A 17,258-nucleotide genomic window follows, 5' to 3' on the forward strand; every position below is an offset into this window, starting at 1 on the left:
AAAAAAATGGATAAGGAATTATTTAAGCTCTTTGGAATTTATATAATCTCTTTGGAAAATAAAAAAAAAACTGATAAGGAATTATTTAAGCTCTTTGGAAATTAAAAAAAAATGGATAAGGAATTATTTAAGCTCTTTGGATTTTATATAATCTCTTTGGAGAAATAAAAATCGATTGGGAATTATATAAGCTCTTTGGAAAAATAAAAATCGATTGGAAATTATATAAGCTCTTTGGAAAATAAAAAAAACTGCTAAAAAATTATTTAAGCTCTTTGGAAATTAAAAAAATGGATAAGGAATTATTTAAGCTCTTTGGAATTTATATAATCTCTTTGGAAAATAAAAAAAAAACTGATAAGGAATTATTTAAGCTCTTTGGAAATTAAAAAAAAATGGATAAGGAATTATTTAAGCTCTTTGGATTTTATATAATCTCTTTGGAGAAATAAAAATCGATTGGAAATTATAAAAGCTCTTTGGAAAATAAAAAAACTAATAAAGAATTATTTAAGCTCTTTGGAAAATAAAAAAAACTGCTAAAGAATTATTTAAGCTCTTTGGAAATTAAAAAAAAACTGATAAGGAATTATTTAAGCTCTTTGGGATTTATATAATCTCTTTGAAAAAATAAAAATCGATTGGGAATTATATAAGCTCTTTGGAAAATAAAAAAACTGATTGAGAATTTTATTAGATCTTTGGGAATTATTCAATCATATACACTCTTTGGCATATATTTTTCATCTATAGCCACAATTTTTTTCCTTTAACCAATCAACAGAGGCGAACTGTTTGCTTTCGCGACACATTACTTACCTCTGCTGACCATCGTTTATTGATAAACACACTACATCAAAGTTAGAGCAACGATAGGTCAATCTCCCACTCATTATCTCTTACAAGGTTATTATTTATATATAATATACTATACGATACGGGGCTCTTATCTCCTAAATGTTGCTCTTCGAGCCACGTAATATTTGACTTAACTAATTATCTTAGAAAATAATCTTCTCTATTCCTGGTTTGCATAGCACACTCGTCATCCTCTTTTCTTGACAGAACTTTTCTAATAAAATTGGTAACAGCATCCCTTTGGATTTTTACTGCAGAATGGTAGTCACCATGAATTCCGGAGTGATGACGTTATTGATCTCCACCTCCACCACCTATCACAATCTATAAATGTGTGTTCACGTCATCGATTGGATGATTGCAGTACACGCATACGCCGTCGTTCCGCTTTTTAAATCTATACAAGTTCTCGTTTGAAACAGTTTAGTCCCGTCAGAAATTGCGTCATGTGAAAATCTGTAGATCCGCGTTTTCTGTTGATTCAGACTGGGATCGATGAAATTAACTTGTGCGTTCACCGTCCGATAATGACCGCGTCCCATAAATTTTACCAACTGACTATCGTCAGGCTTCTGGTATCCTTTTTGGCTATTCCTCTGTTCTTGCCATTTTTTTTGGCTTGCTCCACATAAGCTCTCTCCGTGCTTAACATATAGACCTCAATGATACCCGCTATTACCAATATGACAGCGTTAAAAGTGGTGTAATATGCATGAGCTATTCTCAGAGCCATCTTTTTCTGCGGAAAAGAGAGTTTGGCTTTGATACGCTCATACATGATCGCGCAATCCCAAATGGGAGCGGCGTACAGCAGTTGTGAGTGCACAACCATTGTGTGCAGCGTCCTCTTTCAGATGAGTGCCCACATACGTATGACATCAAGCGCGCCAGTGCTGCCGCAGTTTTGGTAGCTTTTTTCGCTGGCAACTTCAATATGCTTTCTGAACCCAAGGACGGAACAACGCTCTACGCCCAGGTATCAGTGCTTTCAACGAAAGTGATTTCTGCATCATTAATTAGGCATGAGAGTTAGATGTATCATCGCTTAGTCGTGAGCATATTGGCTACTGACTTACTACCGGAAAGGGTCAACTCTTGTTCGTGCATCCGAGCAGCCACCGTCTGCAGAGAGTCATTCATGGCATATATCCTGTAGCTATAATCGCCACATCATCGGCGAAACACACTAAGTGCCGGTGCAGCACGTTTGGGAATTTTTACCTGTTTAGTTTTCAAAATCCACACAACGTTTGGGCACTCTATATCCCTAAAAAGATATCACGTTTGGGCACTAAAATGTAAAATGTATATACTTTTGTTTAAGAAGTATATAAAATATGTACATACATGTATAATATATTATATATTCATATATATCAAAATAATATAGGTAACAAGTTTTATAAAGTGTTAGTTACTATTTATTTTCTAAAAAAATAAAAATAAAATAAATAATAATGTAGCTACAAAAAAGTGATAAAATACGTAAGTTATCTATACTCGTGTTAAATAAAAATAGTAATCTTATATTAATCAAAATAATGAAGGTAATAAGTTTTAGTATTTTTTTACAGAAAAAAAAGTAATATATTATGTAATTATAATATTTATATTTTATTTCCTTGTTAACGAATTCCCATAATTTTTAAATATTCAATTAGTGTTACGTCTCCTCTGTCATAAGCATTCCAATTATCAATCAAAAATTTCCTTTTAAGTTCAGCCTCTTTTCTGGTTTAATTGAATTGATTTTTTTTTTATACTATTTATTTTTAATGCAGTTTCTGTCTGAATGTTAGTTAGAACGTCTACTACATGGTGTATGTTTGGATGCGGATGGTAAAATTGTGCATTGAAATGTTTATGGGAAGCTTCGGGTCCGTTGGTTGTCCTAGTATTATTTATGGGAGCTTCTGCCCAAATATTTGGTGGAAATTGAGACTCTTTATTAATATAATTTTCAAAAATATAATCAGTAAACGTATGGTGGTTATCTGTAGGACAACAAAACCATCAATCATCATCAACTTGTTCAGGTAGTAAGAATGCTTGTCCAATAAAATATTTTAGCCATAACTCTATTTCTGTATTATTTTTATACTGGTTAAGTAAATAATTATTTGATTGGATTTTACAATACCAGATTCGACCAAAATGAAATTGGCATGCAATAATTTGTACATTTGGAAACGATTCATCGATTGCAATATGTGCACTTTTTTCAAAATCCAAATGTATTTTATTAATTTGTATTTCTTTGTTAATTAATTTCTTACAAAGTTCTTTAATCAATGTTCACATTTCCTTATATTTATCAGTTGATTTCGAATTTAAAAAACAATAAATTAAAGGCAAATAATAATTGTTTTGTAAAATGTGGATTGTATATAATTGATAAAAATATGACGTTTTTAGTTTACATTGATTAAGCTCATACGCGCCACTCCGAGGGTCGCGCGTTCTGCTCGCCGCCGATATGGCGCGTATGAACTTAATCGATGTAAACTAAAAACGCGCGTGTATGATACGTCGTGTACGATACGCATCCATGTGAAACGGGCCACTACCGTCGTGCTCGATTAAAGGTATATACAATTATACAGTATATATTTATGTTTTATACATCTATATACAATATACATATATACTAACTACATGCTATATACATAGAGTACCTATAAACTATAGTGCCCAAACGTGTTGTAATATAAGAATAAAATAGTGTCGTCCAAACGTGTTGTGATTTTGTGCCCAAACGTGTCGCAATTTGGGATAAAATGCTCAAACGTGTTGTAGCCCTAAGTGCACATCCTCCGGATATTCCTGTTGCATTAGATCGTCATAAAAGGTGTTCCACAATGTGGGTCCAAGCATTGAACCTTGTAGAACCCCAGTGGTGACCGCTTGCCATCCATTGTCTGTTATTATAGTACGGCGATCGCCGATCGAAGTACGACCTGACCATGACAACGAGATACGCCGGAAAATTTTTACTCTTTTACTCCTTAACGCGGCGTCTATCCCAGGGGAGCGGAATTGAACACGTTCGCCACATCAAGAGAAGCCAGCGCGCAGAACTTGCGATTATATAGTTGTCCGCTACCTAATATGTATCCAAGTATTCCAAGTCAGTTAGTCATTGTTTAATATCAAACATATTATTATATCATATATATATATATATATATATATATGGTTTTATCATTTATGATTAAACCTTTAGCTTCTTTGGTGAGCTTTTAGTTTGTTTTTATGTCACCCCTCCCTTTCTTCAAAAGATACGTCGTGATCCTCATAAAACTAATAGTGTACAAATGTTCATACTGCGCGTACAAATACGTACAAATTGAGCGCAAAAGATTTGCAAAAAATTTTTTATATATTTCTCAAGTGGGGGGTCTGATATGACATCACGCCAACATCTCCCCTCCCCTAAGGGTTTTTGATATAACTTAGCCCCTTTGGCCATACAAATTCTAGGCCACTGCATACAAATTCTTACAAATGTCGTACTAATTGATAGAATAATAAAATTTCCATATTTTTAAAAAGGGGGCTGGCGTAGTGTACGTGTCATGACAGTGTGCGATGATGACCAGACGTCGCAACAGTACTGCAGTTGACGTAGGAGTAGTGGGGGTTGTAATGATACGTGTATGTACTGATACGGCAAACAACGCGCGTCGCTACGCTTATACACGAAAAACTAAATATCTCCAAAAACAATTTAATTGATAAATTTAGGAATTTTCTCATTAAATGATTTAAATGGCTAATCTGCACACCGAGAAATTTCATTAAAAAAAAAAATTGATAAAAATCGGTCCAGTAGAACTTCAGATATGACGTTTTAATAACATATGTATAGATAAAGATATTGATACATTTTTCGGAAAGGACATTATTTGTTACAATTTATGTATATGCCTTAAACTTTAAAGGAACCCTGGAGAGACTTCAATATTCCTTGAACTTACTTTATAATAGATAAAAGACTAAAATTCCTTTCCACCACCTGACGCCAATGAACAGTTCTGAGTGAATTATTTACTTCCCAAAAGTTAATACACTTTTGAACCATCGAACCCTTAAGAAAAATTAATTTCCACGTCACAAAAATTGAAAATTATATTTCCTAGCGATGATCTTCAATCAAAATTATCTTCAAATTATATTAAATTATATTAAAAATAGTGTTTTAGCTGACAGGTTAAAGATGATGATATGCATATACTATACTTTACGTTTTACGTGTTATTATGATATAGTACAAGTCTAAAGATGAGTACGTTCAAATAGAAATAAATACTAACAAAAGTTTGAAATAAATTATATATATATATATATATCTATATACCTCCTACTTACAAATAAAATATTTATGGTCTAAAAGTATAACTCACAAATCTTAATAAATAATTATATGATTTTATACAACACTAAAAATAATAAATTATTTCTTTGTTCATTCAAAACAAATGTAAAATTAAAAATGTTATCTTAATATATCTTATATTGATATATATCAATTAAATAAAAATCTATAATGTATTAAAATTATGAAAGTAAAATTGTACAATTTTCGTACAAATAACATTCTAGATATTGACAAACATAAAAAATCAGAATATTTTCACTACAACTTAAACTTCAATAATTATTTTTAAATTTGTACATTAAATATTACACACAGGTTTTTCACTGTGATTTTTTTTCCAATGTGAGTGATAACCACAGTGGTGGGGCAATTCAAATATTAAATAAATTTAGTTTTTCAATATGAGAATAATAGCGTAGCAATAAAACGCGTTTTGGTAATTTAAGTAAATATTGTTCAAAAATAAAAACATATTATCAAATATTTAACTTAAACAAAATTGGTACAAAATAAATTGTTCGTTATAATATACATTCAGATCTTCATTTTTAACATTAAGAGCTCTTATCAGTTATACATTCATTTTATGGCCTCATTAAATACGTAAGGTAATAATTTGTTTTTTAATTACCATTGAAAATACAAGATAAAGTTAGATTTAGTAATAAATAATAGAAAGAGCTAGCCATGTTGATGGTTTATAGTGAATAATCTTTGGGTTTCTTCTTGATACGTATTTTAACATGGAATAAAGACTAATGATGATAGATTTTGATTATGATGATTATAATTATTAGTAATTTAATGTCAATATGTGTGTTTTTAATGTCAGTAATAAGGTAAGTCAATTACAGTGGTTGGCTTACTCTATTATTGACAATAAAAAAGTTGCGCACACAACCAATTAATTGATTTAAGAATTATTTATCTTGACTCAAAAGCAAAATTCTACGTTATGGTGAAATAAAAATAAAATAATTCCAAATGAATAATAAAAATAAACTGTAAGCAGTCGTGTTTCTAAAACTAGAACAGAACAGTAAGATACGTTATGTTGTGGTGGGATAGAGGGAACAAACAGAAAAAAAGGAATAGAAATAATTACAATAATAATAATAATAATAATAGTAATAATGTGGCGGTGATGGACGAGATCATCATGTGTCAAAATCGTCTTCTTGTTGACTGGAAAAATATGAAACGAGCCCGCCAAATTCACTGTCCCCACCTGCCGTGGTTGATTGCTGCTGCTGATGTGCTGTACTGGGCAGCAGAGTATGTTCATGCAGTGGCGGAGCTACGACCACATTTCGGTATGGAATCAAGGGTGGTGGGGGTGGAAGCGATGCTCCGGTTCCAGCGTAATCAATTGGATATGGTGAATAACTAGTCGATGACTGCTGAGGCTGAGGTGGAGGTGGGGTAGATGTTGGTGCCTGATATATTTGTTGTACTTGAGGTGGTGGTGTAAGGTAAGCGGCTGGCCCAGTAATTTTATTGGCCGCTGTCCGATATGGGGCAGGCATTACAGAAAAACTCATATCACCAGCAGTTCGCGGTACCACTGTCTTGAACACCCCTGCAGCTGCAGACACGGCCACAGGTGGTCTATTATATGTGGGTGATGGTGGAACAGATACTGTTACTTTAGTGGCATCTGGTGCATAAGGATATCCTGCACCTCCCCCATAGTCCACCAAAGGGTTGGGTGATGGACACTTTTTTTGCTGATGCTGGGGCCGCTTGCGCTTGTCTGGAGATCCATGTCCTGGGTCTATAACTGACGACGAATCTTGTTTGTCTAGTCGCTGGACAGCAACTGGTGGCAAGAATCGAAGGTTTGTATGTGGTTCAGCGACCACCGGATCAGATGATGATGATGATACCGGTTCCCTGATCACCGATTGTACACCAATAGGTGGAGGCGGAAGTTTTGTGACAGTTTGATGTGCGATGTGACTTGAAGATGGAGCTGGTGAGGATATTTCCAATTTTGGGTCAACTTTTTCCTCTTCATCCTCATCCTCTTCTTCCTCTTCTACAACTTCATCTTCACCAATATCATCATCGTCCTTTTCATCGTTACTGGCCACCGCGTCGTCTTCTTCCACTTCCAAGGTATGGTCTTCGTTCTCAACTTCTAGTTCTTCATCGTTCAAGACGTATTCGTCTTCTTCATCACTTGCTACTTTACGCTTTTTGGTTTGGACTTCCTAAAGAAAAATTGTTTTACAATAGTATTGTCCATCATTGTTTAATATAATTAAACCAATACAGTAGAACCTCGATTTTCCAAACTAATTGGAAAATTACTACTACTACTTATAAACTGAGTTCAGATAATTGAAAGTTGGATAAAAGAAATGAAAAAATAATCAGTTTTTGATAAACTGACTAATTATATACATAATACAAAAATAATAAAAATGTCCAGTTTACAATATTTATTGATAAGCTAGCAGCACATAAACATTATTAAATTACGTACATGTACTAATAATAAACTGCGATTGGGCGTGTGTGTCTTGATATTTTACACATTGAATATTGATGTTTGGATACATGAATTGAAACGAAATGTTCAAATAATAGAGGGTTCATATAACAGAGGTTCAGATAATCGAGGTTCTACTGGTCCCGTTGATAGGGCTTAGAATTGTATCAACATTCTAATCCAACTTGATTGTAAGAGGCGACTAAAAGGATTAAGACAACCCGATCCTAGAAAACGGTGGGTTGTGGCCACCACAAGGCCCACCACTAGCCGGATTGGGAATCCAGAATAGTGAGAGTCACACCCAGGTTGACTAACCAATGTCAACTTAAACCCCAATTGGTGCCACGGGAAATGGGAGCCCCATCAGGCGGTGGCCTAGGTCATCTTTTGATGCCCCTCAAGGTTGAGGAGCCTACCTCGGCTGTAACGTGGTGGCTATAGAACCAGCGCTAGTATAGTAACAAAACACCCAACCTTGGTATGAGGATGGACCCTAAGGCTTACGCTGACAAAACTTGAAAAGGTACGGTTATACCAGTGCTGGCGGATCAGATCATATATCAACCCAGACTGAGGTCTGAACCTCCATAATTTGTAATGAACTCACATGAGCTAGGAAACGGTTTATGGTTGTATGGCGTTTACCACAAACCCTGGATGAATATAACTGTGTATTATAATGTAATTTTACCTCTTCTGAATCGTCGGATTCAGCGTAAGTTATCTGTCGTCCTCTTGTTCTTCTTTTGGGTTGGTCGTCTGAGTCTGAATCTGAATTCATACCAAACTTGATCTAAGTACAAAAAAGTTCTAGAAAACCTTCCAAAAATATAATGAACATTTAATATTTATATAATATGTACAACCGTAGATTTTTTAAATTTTCGAGCACCATCATTTTCACCACGTTTTCTTTTAGATCCTTTGGCAGCTGGTTTGGATGATAATGACGAAGAAGGGTACGTATTACTACGTTTCTTTTTCTTTTTTCCCCATGTTAAGTCTTCTTCTTCACTATTTGATGAATCTGACCAAGGTCTTGACCTTTTTTTTTTAGAACGTTGATCACTCTCTTCACTTGAATCATCATTAACTATATTAACAGTTTAAATGATTATGTTGTATATTAATTTCATACCAGTACTTTGAAATAATGAATTTATTTAATATTTTATTACTTACTAAAGTCGGGATCAACAACATTTTTACGATTTCGCACAGATCGTCTTGTTGGTTGTGGCCGTCTTTTAACAGAATCATCGCTATACTCACTTAAATCTTCCTCATAATCATCGTCCCCATCTCTAAAATTAACAAACATATTTTTCTTCATAACCTGATATTAATTAGATAATAATTATTGAACATACGAAGGCCCTTTAAAATCTTCATCTGAACCATCGTCTGAACTAATATCTAGATTTGTGAGCTTTTTTGATTTTTTTCGCCCTCTTAAATGTAACAGAGCAGGTGCAATAGGTGAATCCTCTCTATCATTATCGTTTTCATTGTTATCAGAGTCATTCTTTTCGTCATTATCATTTTTATCTGTTTTTATTTCAGCTGATTTTTTTGCTGCAGATTCATCAACACCAGTCTCTTCCTAAAAAAATCAAAATAAGTATTTTATAAAACTTTTATTTATATTAAACAAATTCTTACTAAAATTGCTTCATTGATCATGTCATCATAATCATTAAAACGGTAGCTGACATTAGCTTGTCGCCTAGCTCTTAAAGTATATAATGGTTCTGAATCATAATCTTCTGATTCTGATTCTTCTTCTTCATCTTCAGAAGACTGATGTACTACAGGTGATTTTTCAGATTTAACTTCTTCCGTTTTTGATGATATAACATTTTGAAGACTTATTCCAACATAGGCCAACCGTTTACGTCTCAATTCTTCATTTTCTCGTTTTTTAGATTCTCCATCATATTTTTTTAAAGTTTCTTTTAATGCATTCAACAAAGCTTGCTATAAAAAAAATGAAAAGTTGTCAAAATTGTTATGAAAGTTATTAAGGGAATATATATGCACTAACATGACGACATGGTGGACAGTACCAGTCACCATCAGGAATCACCATAAGTGGAGGGCGGAGACAAGATGCATGCCATCCTTGATTGCAGGTATCACATAACAAAATCCATTCAGGTTGATCACTTTTGTTACATTTTTGACACATGTCATCTTTTAAGGGTTCTCCTTCATCTATATAAAAATAAAAAATTATATATAATTCAATTTTATTGTAAAAGAAAGTCCGCATATTAATTTATAATACATAATATTTATAAAAACCTTTTTTATGAGCAGTTCGCGCTCTTTTTTCAGGCAAATACTCTTCATCTTCGTCATTAATATCTGATTCAGGGGAAAACTCATGGTCTGAAATGTTAGGTTCAATTCCCGGTCTAGGAATTTCTTCCTCTTCTTCATGATCATAGTCTTCAAATAATTCTAGATTGTTTTCAGAAGAACTGTAAATATTGTTAACAAACAAATTAAAAAAAAAAAAAATGATCCAACAAATTAATAAAAAAAAATATTTACATACCTAGATTCAGAATCAACATTCCAAGGATTTACCATATTTATTTTTTTCAAAGAATCAGACTTTCCTTTCCTTCTTTTTTTTTTGAACTTTTTAGAAATAGGATCTTCTTCATCTTCATCATCAGATTCTTCTGCATTTTCCAACTAAGCGACATAAATATATTATTAGTATAAAACATTAAGTTATTGATATACATTTATATAAATGAATATATTTTTTTGGAAGGTGTTGACCCCTTTTTTCCACCTTTATCTTTTTTCTTTGGACTTTTTAATGGTATATCAATATCATCATATTGTGTAGCAGGAATAAATTGTTCTTTTATTTTTATTTCAGCAATACGCCTTGATCTACGTACATTGTCATCACCAGCTGGCTCAGGGAACACTGTCACTTCTTCTGATATAGTGACAACTATTAACATATAAACTTATATTTTAATACAATCCCAAAATTGGATGTTTATTAAAAATAATTATAGATTATTTTAATGTAAAACAAAAAAAAATTAAAATATACCTTTCTTTTGACGAGGTTTGTATGGTCGTTTAACTTTTTCTTCTGTAATGCTTTTATTTTCTTGATTGACTGTGGTAATTTTTTTAGCTCTTCCTCTTTTTCCTAGTATAAAAAAATTACGATCATGGTTTTAAATAAAAATTAAAATAACCAAATATAATTGTAAAATATGAGATTATTTATCTTAAAAATATTTACCCTTTTTCCGTCCAGGTCTACCTTTCTTTTTTGGTGTTTCTTCGGCAACTTCTTCTTCATCACTTTTATTATCTTCTTCTAAAGTTTGATCTACAACTACGCTATCATCAAACTCTTCTTTCACTAAAAAATTTAATATAAAATATAAATTGTATTTATGTAAATAATATTTAATAGTTGTATAATAGACAACCAGTCAAAAAAAAAAATAAAAAAAAAATACTTGAGATTCGACTATAACTTATACATGATAGTGATTAATTAATTCTTAATATTATAATTTTGAAAGATAAATTAATATATCCTAAAATTGATTTAGAGCAGAAATTTAATAGTTTTCGACAATATATCTTTACACTTTGGAAATTACTAAAAAACAAGGTATCAAACAACTAGTTACATTTGGTTTACAACTAATAATAATAGCTTCCCTTGGAACGTTTTATTGTTTAAAGAAATGTCTATAGAAAAATAAAAATAATAATAATATTGTAACATTAATAATATATTTAGTTTATTCAGAACCTAAAAATTGTAATAATAAAAACAGCTATATCAGTACTTACAACTTTTATTAAATACTTCTTCCTTAGTTTCATCAGCATTTTCATATGTACCCTCATGAACAGAAGAAGTAGCAATTTTCTCATCAGAAGATTTTAATATATCTTCCTCGTCATCTTAAATAATTTCAAATAAGCATTATTTCATCATAAATTATTATTAGATTGTGATAAATTAATTTAATTTTATATTAAACATACCTTTGGATTTCATTTCTATTTTAAGATTTTGATTTATTATTTCTTTATCAAAATAAGTTTCTTTTTCTATATTTTCTGGACTCTTATTAATTTTAATTGATTCATTGACATTTTTATCTAATAAAAGACATTTGAGTAAAAATATAGTAAAGCAACAAATATAAAATGATAAATTTAAAACTCCGATTTAAATTTTACCAACATAAATACAGATGAGTTTTATTAGAAAAATATAAATCACTAAATATTTATATACATATAATTCTCATAAAAATAGAAACTTGCAAATTTTAATATGTATATAATTTTTATCTTACCACCATGTAAAATTTCAACAGCATCTTCATTAATCTCCATAAAGGGTTCCATTTTTAATGTACTATCTAGTTCAGATGAATCATGCCCAAAATTGTCTTTCTTACATGGAGCACTTTGCGATTCTTCCAAATTTAATTTTTCTTCATTATGAACATTAGTATCAGTATCATCTACAATTTTAAATAATTTGTGCTTCTCTTTTAAAACTTTGTTTTGTATAGTTTCAACAAAATTTACATTTAAAACACCCTGTTTTATTTCATCTTTTTTACATTGCTCTGTAGAAATTGTCGATAGCTCATAACCCCTATCACTTTTTGTTACTTTATTAAATGTATCAATGACATCTTTTTGATTTTCTGGTATACTTGAAATTATAGGTGAAATATCTTTTTCATTTTCTATTACTTTATCTTCTTTTAAAACAGTTAGATCTTTTGAAATATCCTTACTCTTTAAATTTAATTCTTCTTTTATTTCAACCTCAGATTTCACCGTTTCAATTTTGTCTATTTCTAAATCAACATTAGAAGAGTTGGGACATTCCGATATTTCTTTAACATCATCTAATTTTTGCAATATATTATTTAAACTATGTTTACTATTAAAAACTTTTGGACAATCTACATTTACAACAGATGATCTTTTTTCTTGAAAAACATTTTCTTCTTCTATAAATTGTTCTGGTTGTTTAATTTCGGTATCAATAGAATTAATCGATTGTTCAATTTCTTTAACACTATCATTAACAACAATCATATCAGTGTCAATAATATTGCTAATGTTATGTGATGTTTTCTTAGACTTATTAATAATTTGATTACCATCAACTTGTTTAGAGATTTGAGGACATTGATCGACATTGTCTATTAAAGTTTGATCATGTGTTTTACTACTACTAGCAATTGCACTTATTATTGAGTTATCATCTTTAGTAGGTGGATTAAGGTCATTATTAGAATAAGTAGTACTAGTTTCTAGATCATTAATAGTTTGAATATGTTCAGATACTTGTTTATCTGGTTCATTTTTTTCAACTAAATCATCTACTGGTTTATCATCAATGATGGATTTATTTTCTAATATTTGATTATCTGATATAATACTTTGATCAGTTAAATTTGATAATGATGTATCTAATGTGCATACATTTTTCTCAACTACATAAGTACTTGGTTGTTCATTATTGTCATCATGTTGGCCAACTGTGTTTGCAAATGATTCGTTTGATTTTTCATATCTATTATCTAGTGTTTTTTCTTCATCACTTTGACCGCTTTTACTCGTCATCAATTGTTCATTTAATTGTATTTTATTATCAAATGAATGTTCATTGGTTTTAATAGGTTCTCCAACTATTTTAGTTGTTGATTGTTGATCTATTTCTTCTTTATTGTTTTTTTCTAATTGTTGATCAATATTGCATTTGGTATTTTCTTCTAATTTCACATTCAAATTTTTTTGTTCTACTTTTGTATCTGTGGAAATACAAGAATTAGTAAGATCTGTAGGTTGGTCATTAGTATGATCAACTTCAATTTTTTTGCATTCAGTCTTGTGATCTATGTCATATTTTTTTGTTTTGCTACTGATTTTTGGTTGATTATCTTCATTATGTGCAATAATTTCTGTCATACTATTTATCTGAGGTTTATTATAACTGTCGAATAATGTTGAACCATAAACATTTGTTGTTGTATGTTTTATACTAGTTTCGGATTTTGTAAAAACTTCATTAGCTTTCCGTTCTGTGATCTGAACTTCTTCTTCATGGACTTTAATATTAAAAACTGATTGTTTTGAAGTATTTTTACTTGAAAATTCATCTAAATTTAAAGATTTGATGCTTTGCGGTGTAGTAGTATCAACTTCATCCAATTTTTCATTTTTATTTGTTTCTTCATTAGTTTTTTTATTTATACATAATTCTTCATCAGGTTTTGTATTTTTATTTAATTCTTCAACTGTTATTTTATTTTTTTTCCATTCTTCAATATTTTGGTTTGATTGGACAACTTTAAGATTACTGTCATCGATACAAGAATCTTCTCCATTAGAAACATTATTAAAACATGGTACAGAATCATCACCAAAAAAAAAACCAGTTTTAGGAACAGAAACAATTTCTTCTTTGACTTCTTTAGACGAACTACAAATAGCTTCTATACTCCATAACTTTGGTTTTTTTACATCTTCATTTTTTGATGTATCATTTTGAGTATTTGTTTCATCAGGATTACCAGTATCACATTCCTGTCCAGAACCTTCACCCTTCACTATCATTACAGATTCTTCAATTTCTTCTCCGACAATAGGAGTATTCATTTTATCAAATGAATCGTCATCTTCATTCAATTTTCTTTTGAAACCAATAAGTTTATTAAGAGAATTTTCTTGTGAATCAAATTCATTTTTATCTAATTTAACATTAGTTGATTCTGTAGTAATACATTCTTTTTTGTTATCTTCAATAATAGGAGATTGTTTTTCAGGATTCAGATTTGAGGAGGGTAATTCATCATCACCTTCTGAACCAGTTTCAATACTATTACTATCTTCAACATCATCGAGAGTGTTGTCTTTTGCTCCAGATAATTCATTTATAAGATTAACTAAAGTGCTTCGATCTCTAGAAATATTTACAAAATATAATTTAATTAAATACATATATAAAAAAATTAATAAAAAATTTACTTTGCTACGATTTCCCAAGTATCTTCATCAATATCTTCTTTGTAAACTCGAAGATTGCATGCTCGGTCAAATTGCACCCAATATGCTACACCTGATCTATCCCAACCAAGTGGTTGAGAATGGAGTGTAGAACTTTCTAATTTATTTATTTCTGACTTAAATTTAACATTATTGTCAAATTGTGCTTCAAAAAGAGTCTTGTTAAAAAAAAGAAAAGTTATGTTAACAGATCAGATATTAAATTAAAATATTAAATATATTACTTTTAAAATTCTTAATTTCAGTTTCACAGAAATTCCTTTGTATCCATAATTTTCTAATTCCCAAAATTCTGGTATAGAATATTCTTGACAAAATTTTAAAACTGCTCTTTCCCATTTATCTGCATGTACACTTTTTTTGACTCTGCGCAATAACTTTATATGCAAATCGACTAATACATCTGGCACTAAAAACAACATAATGTTTTATTTAATGGTTTTCTTTTAATATTTATTACTTAATTAATTGAGTACTCATAATCAATACAAATTGCAACTAAATTTAAAGAACATCATTTTTATTTGAACTAGAACTAGATTATTGACATAAAATCTTAAAATGAACATTTTTTTTTCAGCCTATAATTCTGAAGATGGTTAAAATGTTTAGCCAGTAAAAAAAAATATATTAGCGTTTAAATAAAAATTCAATTTAATCTTCTTAATACAGTTGTAATTATATTTCCATATATCAAATATCTAGTATCCAAAATAATTTATAATTAATAAATTAATTTTAGAAATAAAACTGATAACAAATTTTCTTATCATACTAATCAACTTTTAATTTTGAGTAATTTTCATGTTATGTTAAAGTATAAATATCAAAAAATTTCATTAACATTTTTTTAAACGCTGTCAATTATTATTTTAATAATTATTCATAAGAATTAATAGAACATTAGCCAATATTAATAAATTATAAGAACAAACACACAACTTATTAAAAATCAATAATACACTAGAGTTTATCAGTTTAAATTTAAATTTTTTAATTTAAATATCAATATTAATATATATCATATTAGTGTGTATAAAAAATGTATTTATATATATACCTTGTTAATAAATATTTTGGAAAAAATACAAATTTCAATATTATTAAAACAAGTATTGATTTCATTAAGAGTTAAAGATGAATTAATAAGATACTACATTTATTGTTTACGTTAACTTTGTTTAATTCAATATAAAAGTAATAGATATAATTAACATTAAAATTATCAAATATTAAATTATTTCATACATACATAATATGTATTATTGATAAGTTAATAAATAATAGGTGCGTGATTTATGTGTATGTTTGTTGGATAACATTGACATATTGTTATAAGTGTTTGAATAAATGAATAGGATCAAGCATCTGATTGAGTAGTTAAGTGTATGAATTGAAAACTAGTGTTAGGTTGTATATGTTGAGAAATGTCTGTATCTACGTGCATATTATGTATCGTAGTTTAAAACGTTAATATATATTCATCACATAATAAAGCGTTTACCTTCTGTAGTCTTTTCTAACATTTCTTGTAGCTCTTGGAACGTAGGAATAGTAATACCACAACTGTCTCCGAATCGTTCGCAGAAAGCAAATATAACCGCAAAGTTGGGATCTGATGCGCACACGTCTTGTGCCTCAGCCACTGGCGAAGCGGTCATTTTAGGATTCGGCAATCCAACGTATGACGAAGTTACATTGTTTTATACTCTGAATAAGGAATTTGAATTTTCGCGAACCAAAACCAAAACATAAATAAAAAACAAAACAAAATACCTATCACGAATACGTCCGCCACCATTTTGATATCCCACTTTTTGAACCGGAAAAAAACAGTGTTGCCATTGACACAACCATCAGAATCATACAACATACTTCTCACATTTTCATTCTAGTTGTTAAATAATCAAATAATAATAATAATAATATTATTATTTATTACTGTTTGTTGCATAATATTGATATTATGATTGATATAGCGTATTTAGTTATGCTGACACGTTCAATTTTCCACAATTAGTGTATCACTGTACCGAGTGCACTAGTGCAGTACTGCAACTTGCACATAGTGGCGTACCTGAAGCTCTGTTGAGGGAGGGGCAACTTTAAATAATTTCGAAATACAATAAAAATCGTATACTTATTACTGACATGTCAGACACCTGACACAGTAACAATCGCTGACGAAGAACGATGCAGCTCGTCCACTGTCCAGTCTCCTCATTTCTCATGATCACATCAGTCTCCTAGACACCGTAATTTGTGTGGCTACTGATTATACCCATTACATAGTTATTTATTTTTTTTTGTTTTTACAAATGAACAATTATTCGTTTTGAATTCGTCCGTACATGTTTACAGAAGTATATTTAAAGGGGTAGATTATGTGTAAATGTGTAATAGTGTATGTAAAATGTACACGTCCTTAATATT

General features: G+C 30.2%; 1 protein-coding gene across 1 annotated transcript; it reads right to left on the reverse strand.

Annotated features, from left to right (window-relative positions):
• Positions 1-5,390: 5,390 nt before the first annotated feature.
• On the reverse strand, positions 5,391-16,614 carry LOC112591231 (remodeling and spacing factor 1). Its single transcript, XM_025334988.1, has 18 exons — positions 16,330-16,614; positions 15,050-15,234; positions 14,787-14,983; positions 12,092-14,721; positions 11,775-11,891; positions 11,577-11,690; positions 11,011-11,133; positions 10,813-10,914; positions 10,508-10,707; positions 10,294-10,436; positions 10,038-10,216; positions 9,778-9,947; positions 9,396-9,710; positions 9,104-9,336; positions 8,916-9,037; positions 8,600-8,826; positions 8,425-8,526; positions 5,391-7,449 (listed from the first exon to the last, which is right to left on the reverse strand). Exons 1-18 carry the CDS (start codon positions 16,484-16,486, stop codon positions 6,394-6,396), a joined length of 6,372 nt encoding a protein of 2,123 aa, XP_025190773.1. The 5' UTR covers positions 16,487-16,614; the 3' UTR covers positions 5,391-6,393.
• Between the last annotated feature and the right edge of the window lie 644 nt (positions 16,615-17,258).

The sequence above is a fragment of the Melanaphis sacchari genome, unplaced genomic scaffold, assembly GCF_002803265.2.
Source record: "Melanaphis sacchari strain LSU unplaced genomic scaffold, SCAv2.0 Contig12_pilon_pilon, whole genome shotgun sequence".
NCBI classification, from domain to species: domain Eukaryota; kingdom Metazoa; phylum Arthropoda; class Insecta; order Hemiptera; family Aphididae; genus Melanaphis; species Melanaphis sacchari.

Coding starts and splice junctions, on each gene's coding strand:
- LOC112591231 (XM_025334988.1), bottom strand. CDS start 16,486: ATGACCGCTTCGCCAGTGGCTGAGGCACAAGACGTGTGCGCATCAGAT. Junction 14,984..15,049: donor TGAAATTAAGAATTTTAAAA/GTAATATATTTA, acceptor TTTTTTAACAAG/ACTCTTTTTGAAGCACAATT. Junction 8,527..8,599: donor GAAAATTTAAAAAATCTACG/GTTGTACATATT, acceptor TTTTGTACTTAG/ATCAAGTTTGGTATGAATTC.